The sequence below is a fragment of the Mandrillus leucophaeus genome, unplaced genomic scaffold, assembly GCF_000951045.1.
Source record: "Mandrillus leucophaeus isolate KB7577 unplaced genomic scaffold, Mleu.le_1.0 Scaffold663, whole genome shotgun sequence".
NCBI classification, from domain to species: Eukaryota; Metazoa; Chordata; class Mammalia; order Primates; family Cercopithecidae; genus Mandrillus; species Mandrillus leucophaeus.
This window is the reverse complement of record NW_012107175.1, coordinates 453,435-462,948: the sequence shown is the minus strand read 5'-3', so window position 1 is coordinate 462,948 and position 9,514 is coordinate 453,435. Positions and strand designations below refer to the sequence as shown.

Genomic DNA, 9,514 nt, shown 5'->3' with positions numbered 1-9,514 from the left:
TGTGAACCCGCTGGATAGGATTGTATTTATTTACTTATTTTGATATAGAGTCTCCCTTTGTCACCCGGGCTGGAGTGCAGCGGCACAATCTCAGCTCACTGCAACCTCCATCTCTCAGATTCAAGCAATTCTCCTGCCTCAGCCTCCTGAGTAGCTGGGATTATAGGCATGAGCCATCACACCCGGCTAGTTTTTCTGTTTTTAGTAGAGACAGGGCTTCGCCATGTTAGCCAGGCTAGTCTCGAGCTCCTGGCCTCAAGTGATCTGCCTGTCTCGGCCTCCCAAAGTGCTGGGATCACAGGCGTGAGACGCCAGCTCTGCCTAGATAGGATTCTTATGATGTTATAGCACATGAAAGGATGTATTTCTATATTAAATATTGTATTATGTTAAATCTACCTCTATTTCAAATGTACTCAAATATAGCACTGACTAGGTTCTGCAGAATTGTACTGAAATGTATTTCCTATTTCTTGTCTTTTCTCATTGAGCCTTTGGCATAATTCTTATCTCCTTTGTCTTACTAGCTGTGAAAAATATTATCTAAAGTGTCTTAAGTTTGATGTTAGTAGCTGCTGTAAATTTTAGAAAATAGAAACATTAGAGGGAGTTTGAAATTGCTATTCCTATAAGTATCTGCAGAAGAGATCTAACCTTGATACTTTACCAAAAGCCCTCAGGATGCCTTGATATCTAAAGGGCCTGAGTATATTGAGTATATGAGATGGAAGAGGAGTTAAATTCAGTAACATAGTTATTGGTCTGTTTGCTGCACTAGACAGCAAATTGTCCAATTAGTGCTAATTGTATTGAGGGTGATTATGATCTGGGTCTGGGAGGAACTGGACTAAAACTATCATTTCATTCCACAAAGGCCACTGAGTGAACTATTTGATGATAATAAATTTGAATCACTCACAACTCATGTCATATATAAACTAATAACTTGGAAGTGAAAGCCTTCATTTCTCATTATCAGTCCCTAGGGACTTAGAGTCACTCTCATCTTTAAGAGCCTTAAATCTTATGTAGTTGCAGACTTAAATTTCAACAGTTTCAATGGTAAGAGAAGTCTGGGATAAAAGACAGTTAAACCACTAAGAAAGCTCTACGAATCTGTGGACAGTAATGAACTACATGGTGAAACATCAAAGCAAATATGTTTTGTCACTTAGAAGCCTGATTGAGTATTAAGGTTTTTTTGAACTAGTTTGATTCAGAATTGCTTGGAATGATGAGGGAGGTCTGTTTTAGCGAGAAAGAGTGTGTGTGTGTGAGAGAGAGAGAGGCAGAGGCAGATCTGCAGTAAAAGGCCTTATGCATAAAATCTGGCAGAACTTGTCAGTGCGTCTAGAGCAAAATATTGGTACCACTGAAGTTGAATTGCAATAGCTGTTAAAATGAATTGTATTCTTCCCCAAAATAAGATCATAGCTGTCATGAAGATTGTGCCTGCTCCCTTCCCATTTTAATTTTCAGGGCTTGTACTGTGTCTTGGAATAGATTGTATAGTCTCTGCAGAAACTCTCCAAAGACTCTTATACAGGGTTTGCTTTTGTGGTAGTCGCAGGTAATTGTTCTATAAGCCCCTTCTCTAAACTTGCAATCCTTTGGTCTTTGTTTCCCAAAGAGAACAGAATGCATGGATAACTTGTATTCTTGGCATAGCCGCCAGCTGCATTAACGTCTTCTTTTATCTCTTATCCTTCTTATGCTAAGCTTTGTACTCTCAAGTCAACATGAGGGAGTGTAGCTCAGGTGTGTTTCAGAAAGAGGTGGGAGGTAATTCAGAAAATATCTTCTATTTCTATGGATCAGGTTAATTATAACTAGCCATGCTACACTTAGAATGAGATATAAACCCAGAATCAGCATTTGTAGTCATTTCTGGCGTTTTTCTGCCATGTGAAATAAAACCATTTGATGTTGGGAAATCTCAGAATTGCTGAAATAAATATACTTCTTTTGGGCTCAGTTGTTGGTAGGATTGTTGAATTATAAAGTTGTTCAAGGGACAGGTTTTTTTTTTTTTTTTTTGGCCAGGCACTATTTTATCAGCTTGCGTAAGAGCAGATTAGGAAAATCTCAAGCAGGGTGGGTATTAGAGCTCATCCTAAAGCTTAAAATTCTGAAAGCTTAAATTTCTGTCCTTTCTCTGCCTTGTACCCGCTCTCCTTGTCTCATCAACTTGTTAATATAAATACTTTCATCTTTTGAGCAAATGAGAAACTGGTAATGCCATTTCTTAGAGTAGTCATTATTTATCCAAAAGTATCTCCGAGAAAAGCTACAATTCTTGCAGGTTAAGTGTATTCCAGGGAGCTCGAGAAAGGGATAAGTTTTAGATTTTTCGATACTCTGTACAATGGTTAATTGAAGCATATAAAAATGATTTGAGAGACCAAATAGGATAATGCTAAAAAATACACACAATTCTTTCTCTCTCTTAGTTTATAATTCCAGGAGATGTCAGAATCTCTGACACTTTAATCTGGGTAAAAGCTGAAAGGGGATGAAGATTTGCTACATTTTAGCTTTGCTCCTGAGATTTTTTTTTTTTTTTTTGAGATAGAATCTCACTTTGTTGCCCATGCTGGCGTGCAATGGTGCGATCTTGGCTCACTGCAACCTCTGCCTTCTAGGTTCAAGCGATTCTCCTGTCTCAGCCTCCCGAGCAGCTGGGATTGCAGGCGCCTGCCACCAGGCCCAGCTAATTTTTTTGTGTTTTTAGTAGAGACAGCATTTCGCCATGTTGGTCAGGCTGGTCTTGAACTCCTGACCTTAAGTGATTCACCCGCCTCAGCCTTCCAAAGTGCTGGGATTACAGGTGTGAACCACCATGCCTGGCGTGGCTTTTATTTAATAATCTGAAGAAAATATTTTTGATTAGATATAACAACCAGTGTGTTTAAAAAGTGAGTTCTCAGACTGCTTCCAGGGTTTGAGTCAGTGACTGTAATTAAATGCTTATATTGATAATTTATTTTGTTGTAGACCTTTCCAAAGTGAAACTGATGAGATTTGATGATCCACTGTTGGGGCCTCGACGAGTTCCTGTCCTGGGAAAAGAGCACACCGAGAAGACCCCGATTTCTGAGCATGCTGTTTTCAATGTGGACCTCATGAGCAAGAAAATTCATCTGACTGAGAATGGCATAAGGGTGGATATTGGCGATACGATAATCTATCTGGTTCATTAAACTCATGCACATTGGAGATTTATCCTGGTTTCTTAGGAATACTACTACTCTGATTGTGTCTACTCATTGGCTATCAGAACCTTAGGCTGGACCTAAATAGATTGATTTCATTTCTAACCATCCAATTCTGCATGTAATCATAATTCTATCAAGTCATCTTTGATTACTGGATCTAATAAATTTTTTTCCCTTCTTTGGGTGTCTAAGAGAAATGGTTTTTGCCAAACTCTTTTTAAAAAAACAAATTGTTGCTGTTTCCTAGAAGTTTCTGGTTTTTAAGATGAACATGGAAGTGTTAGTATGCTTCTTTTCTGAGGTGTACTTTATACTGTTTATGAAGGCTGAGGTGTACCTAACAACTTTTTATAGTATATTCATTTATGGAGTTCGCTGTATTTTTTTAAAAAAAGAAAAATAGTAAATTAGCTTTTTTTTTTAAATGAGAACTTTCGTGATGAACAAACGAGAATATTTTGACTTGACTTCAATTACTAAGTATTTTGTATAAAGAACAAATAGGTCCTGCATTTTATAAGACTTTTTAAAGCTTTAATATATTCAACTAAGGACCAATAATGGCTTCTTCAAGGCTAATATCAGTAATTTATAAGCAGTGTATTTCACCTACACTGAATTTGGGCATTTTAAAAGAAGATTCCCCCGCCCCTGCCCCCGGCCCTGAAATCTGCATTTACTAAATTTGTCTTGAGTCCAGTTGTGTTTAAAGGTCATGCTGGTCGGGTGTGGTGGCTCATGACTATAATCCCAGCACTTTGGGAGGCCGAGGTGGGCAGTCACCTGAGGTCAGGAGTTTGAAAACAGCCTGACCAACATGGTGAAACCCCATCTCTACTAAAAATACAAAAATTAGCTTGGCATGGTGGTGGGCACCTGTACTTTGGAGGCTGAGGCAGGAGAATTGCTTGAACCTGAAAGACAGAGGTTGCAGTGAGCTGAGACCATGCCATTGCACTCCAGCCTAGGCAACAAGAGCGAAACTCTGTCTCAATCAATCAATCAGTCGATAAAATAGAGGTCATGCTGACCGTATTACAGATTTATACTTTTATTCTTGATGGAATGTTTTTTAATATTTGCTCCATCTGTCTTCATATGAGGAAAAAATGTAAGGCATTGACTAACAGGAGAAACATTTCTAATTTTGATGGGTTTAATATGGAGAAAGAACAATTTTGTTAACCCAAAGGAACCTGAATTCTAACTTTGAGGTTATGTAAATAGTTTATTGAGCTTCCTTATTTTGCTCTCCACAATTAGAGGCCACTAGGTCCATGCTTTATCACAGATTTATTGAAGCAAATCATAGGATGTTAAAACTGCAAATCCTTAGAAATCATTAAGTGCAAATAATCACTTATCTACTAGGGACAGGCAGTATAGCATAGTGGGGTAAGAACGCATGCTCTGAAATCAGACTAGGTAGGTTAGATTTCCAGTTCTTTTTGCTGCTAGGGTGCTCTTGGCCAATTACTCAGAGCTGCAGTTCTTCATCTATAAAATGGAACTAATACTGGTACCTTGTAGGCTTATCGTGAGATGTTTAGATGAACTGATCTAGGAAAATCATAACAGTGCCTGCCAAGTAGTAAGTCTTTAGTGAATGTTACTGTTGAAGAAGTTGGTGATAGATACCAAGGTATATTGGCTTCAGATTACTGTAGTCTGTAATCATGTTCTTTGTATTGGTTGCTTTGGGGCAACTGATTCTTTCTTTGCACTCCTCTAGATTCTTTTGCTGTCCTTTCTGATCTGCAAAGCCTTAATTATTTCTGAAATTAAGTAATTAGCTTTCTGTTGCCTAAACACAAACCTATTTATGTTTAACTTAGGAAAGCTAAACTACATGTGCTTGGCCAGAAAAAAAAAAAAAAAGAGAGAAAGGAAAATAATACTGTGATTGTGTTTATTTTATGAGTCTATTAACCTGTACTGTTTTGGTTTTTCAGTCTCAATTTCTGTGTGTCTCTCTTAGAATAAGCTTCTTGCAGGCTGAATATGCTTCTCATGTGTAGAGATACAAATGTTTTGTATAAGGAGTCGTCTAAGCATAAGCCCATTACTTCATCTAGTACTCAACAGAAGAAACAGCAGTTAGTTGAAATGCTGAAGGAAAAACAGGCTACACTGGGCTTGTTCTATTATTAGCAATAATATAATTGGGTACATAATAATAATAATGTTATTATATATCACTTAGTATGTTAGTGCCTTCCTAGAGGATTTTAACTCTTCTTAAGTTTTGAAATATAATGCACATACACAAAAAGTGAGCAAAAAATGTATAATACACACACACAAAAAATGAACTCCCTTTCTCCCACCACCTCCAAAAAAAGAATTTATTAATAAAGCAAACACTTGCACAGTAACCAAACAGTTGAAGAATGGCACAGTGCCAGTACCATGGAGGTGTGCCTTTTGCCTCCTCTGGTCACTAGAGATAAGCTTTCTGGACCAGTCTATGTCAGTTTTTATAAATGCTGCATTTGAGCTTGAAAAAAAATATGTATTTTGTAAATGCAAAGTTCTGTATGTATCCATTAGGTCAGAGTTGTGGATTGAATTGTTCAAACCTATACCCTTACTGTTTTCTCTGTTTCTGTTTTTGAGAGGTATACCAAAATCTCTCATGACCATGAATTTACTTATATCTTCTTATAATTCTGACGGTTTTTGTTTTATATATTTTGAGGCTGTTCTGTTAGGTACATATAAATTTAGATTGTATTCCTTCTGGTAAGCTGAACTTTTTCTAGTTAGAAAGTGTTTCTTTCTTTCTTTTTTTTTTTTTGAGACAGGGTCTTGCTCTTTTGCCCAGGCTGGAGTACAGTGGCACGATCTCGGCTCATTGCAACCTCTGCCTCCCAGGTTCAAGCAATTCTCCTGCCTCAGCCTCCCAAGTAGGTGGCATTACAGGTGCACACCACCACGCCTGGCTAGTTTTTGTATTTTTAGTAGAGACAGGGTTTCACCATTTTGACCAGGCTGGTCTCGAACTCCTGACCTCGTGATCCACCTGCCTTGGCTTCCCAAGGTGCTGGGATTATAGGCATGAGCCACCGCACCCGGCCATTTCTCTTTATTTTTTTATTTTTATTTTTATTTTTTATTTATTTTTTGTTTTGAGACGGAGTCTCACTCTGTCGCCCAGACTGGAGTGCAGTGGCCGGATCTCAGCTCACTGCAAGCTCCATCTCCCAGGTTTATGCCATTCTCCTGCCTCAGCCTCCCAAGCAGCTGGGACTACAGGCGCCCGCCACCTCTCCCGGCTAGTGTTTTGTATTTTTTTAGTAGAGACGGGGTTTCACTGTGTTAGCCAGGATGGTCTCGATCTCCTGACCTCGTGATCCACCCATCTCGGCCTCCCAAAGTGATGGGATTACAGGCTTGAGCCACCGCGCCCAGCCTTCTCTTTATTTTTAATTAATTTATTTTTTGCCTAAAGGCCACTTTGCCTAACAATGTAGTAATACCAGCTATCTTTTGGTTAATGGCCATGCAGACTATCTTTTCCATTGCTTTACTTTTAACCTTCAGTAGTTTTATTTCCTTTTAACACTTCATTTCCACAAATTTTAAGCCTACAGAAAAGTGGAAAGAATTGGCCAGTAAACATCCATGCACTTGTCACCTAGATTTACCAGTCGTTAATATTGTGTCATGTTTACTTTATCTCTCTAAATATCTATTTTTAAAATAAACTTTTAATTTTGGAATAGTTTTGGACTTACAAAAAAGTTGCATCTTTAATATGGAGAGATCCTGTACATCTTTTACCCGGTTTCTCCTGTTAACATCTTACCTAACCTTGGTTTAGTTGTTAAAACTAAGTAATTAATATGAGTACATTATGATTAACTAAACTGTATACTTTGTTTGGATTTCACCAGTTTTTCTACTAATGTTTTTTTTTACTATTATGGGATCCTATCCAGGATAACACTTTGCATTTAGAATATACTTTTTAAAAATTCAGAACCATTTGACAGTAAGTTACAGACACCATGACGCTTAATTTTCTCACAGGTTATCACGCAACTCCTAAGAACTTGGACATTCTCCTATATAATCACCGTGTTGTTATTGTCCCCAAGAAATTTAACATGATACAATAATATCAGGTAATAAGCTTTTCTAATAAAACTTCTCCTATGTCTCATCAATAATGTGTTCTTTGAAAAACTCCCAGGATTCAATCAAAGATGAAGTATTACATTTTGTGGTTATGTCTGTTAATCTCCTTTAAACTTGATCTTTCATGACAGTGACATCTTTGAAGACATCAAGCTGGTCATTAGCATGATGCCTTACAATCTGGATTTGTGTATTTTCTCATGGTTATAACCAGATTTAAAATTCTTGGCGAGATTACTACATAGGTGATATTTCCCATTGCATCATGTCAGGATTAATATATTGTGGATTTCTTCCATTATTGGTGATGCTAAGTTTGATTAGCATCATATTTCTGAGTTGAAAAGCTACTCTTCCTTTTTTGTAATTAAGTAGTCTTTGAGCTGATACTTTGAGACTTATGTGAATATCCTGCTGTTTTGATGTGAATGTTCATGTCCCCCCAGAATTTATATGTTGAAAGTTAATCTTCACAGTGTTGGTATTAAGAGGTGGGGCCTGTAGGAGGTGCTTAGGTCATGAGGGTTGCTTCCTCATGAATGGGATTAGTGCTCTTATAAAAGAGGTTGAGGGAGTCTTGTTGCCTTTATGCCATGTGAGGACACATAGAAGGCACCAACTATGAGGAATGGGCCCTCACCAGAAATTGAATCTGCTGGTGCCTTCCTCTTGGACTTCCTAGCCTCCAAAACTAGCATTACATTTCTGTTGTTTATAAATTACCCAATTTAAGGTATTTTGTTAGAGCAGCCTGAAGTGACTAAGACACTTGTTTATCAGCTAACTTTCACCAAGTGGTAGCATTCATGGATAAGCTGTCAGTTATTGCATTGATGGTTGTAACATGGTGAGTTCTTAAAAATGATAAAATTATTATTTCTTCTACATTTATTAGATATAATTCTTTTGTGGAGAAGATGTTTCCTTTTTGCTGCCAATTTCTTTTCTTTTTCTTTCTTTTTTTTTTTTTTTGAGACAGGGTCTGGCTGTGTCACCCAGGCTGGAGTGCAGTGGTGCAATCTCAGCTCATTGCAACCTCTGCCTTCTAGGTTCAAGCCATCCTCCCTCCTCAGCCTTCTGAGTAGCTGGGTCCACAGGTGTGTGCCATCACTCCTGGCTAAGTTTTTTGCATTTTTTGTAGAGATGGGGTTTCACCATGTTGCCCAGGCTGATCTTGAACTCCTGAGCTCAAGTGATCTGCCTGCCTGAGCCTCCCAAAGTGCTGGGATTATAGATGTGAACCACTGTGTCCAGCCCCAATATTTTTCTTTCATCATCATTCTTTTAAAATCACTGTGGACTGATGGATTTATTTTTTTCACGTATGCTGTAATCTGTTACCATCATTATTCTTTGAATGCTCAAATTCTTCCAAGTTAACCAATGGAAGCCCCATTCAAACTGGCTTGAATACAGTATTTGTCCTTTTATAACTCCACATTAATTTGGGGGCATTTCTTCGTATAATGGCATAAGAAGTTTCCAATTTGCCTTGTGTTTTCTGTTTCAGAACTAGAAATCAGTCTTTTCTCCAAAGAACCTTGCTTCATTTTAATGCAGAGTGTTATTAAGAAACCAAGATCCAGGCGCTACTAAGGACCTTGTTTTTTAGGCCCTTCCAATAGACAGAGCTAAGAAATGCATACAGTAGTGTTTTTTAAATCATAATTTTATCTAATACCACTGAATTCTCTCTCATCTTTTCCCCTTTACAATTATATTTCCCTTCTCACACAGTAAGAACTCTGGTTCTCAAGAACCTCAATATATTTACTCGTTTAGTCTATTAAAAATTTCAGAATTGCCAATCCAATTCTGTTAGCTATAAATAAGTAGAGTACAGTATTTGGTTTTGTTTTGCAAGTCTTTGTGTCCTTAGAACATATCTCTCTAAGGGATATAGTCAGAGCACTATTTAAAAATATATATATATATTTTTTTAATGGTAGAATGATTTTTTTTATTATACTTTAAGTTCTAGGGTACATGCGCACAACGTGCAGGTTTGTTACATATGTATACATGTTTAAATATTTCTTGAATTCTTTTTTGTATGTAGTTGCTTTTTTTTTCTCCCCTCCCTTCCCCTTCCCTCCCCTCCCCTCCCCTCTCTTCTCCTCTTTTTTTTCTTTTTTTTTTTTCTTGTTGCCCAAGCTGGA

The 9,514-nt window shown here is 37.6% G+C and overlaps 1 protein-coding gene across 4 annotated transcripts in view; it reads left to right on the top strand.

Annotated features, from left to right (window-relative positions):
* LARS (leucyl-tRNA synthetase) overlaps positions 1-4,246 on the top strand; it is a 79,042-nt gene extending 74,796 nt beyond the window's left edge. For all 4 annotated transcript variants that reach the window (XM_012001534.1, XM_012001532.1, XM_012001533.1 and 1 more), the window contains one exon: positions 2,995-4,246. In XM_012001534.1, coding sequence (XP_011856924.1) covers positions 2,995-3,200 — 206 coding nt within the window. In that variant the 3' untranslated portion in view covers positions 3,201-4,246. The remainder of the gene's footprint in view (positions 1-2,994) is intronic.
* Positions 4,247-9,514: the final 5,268 nt, after the last annotated feature.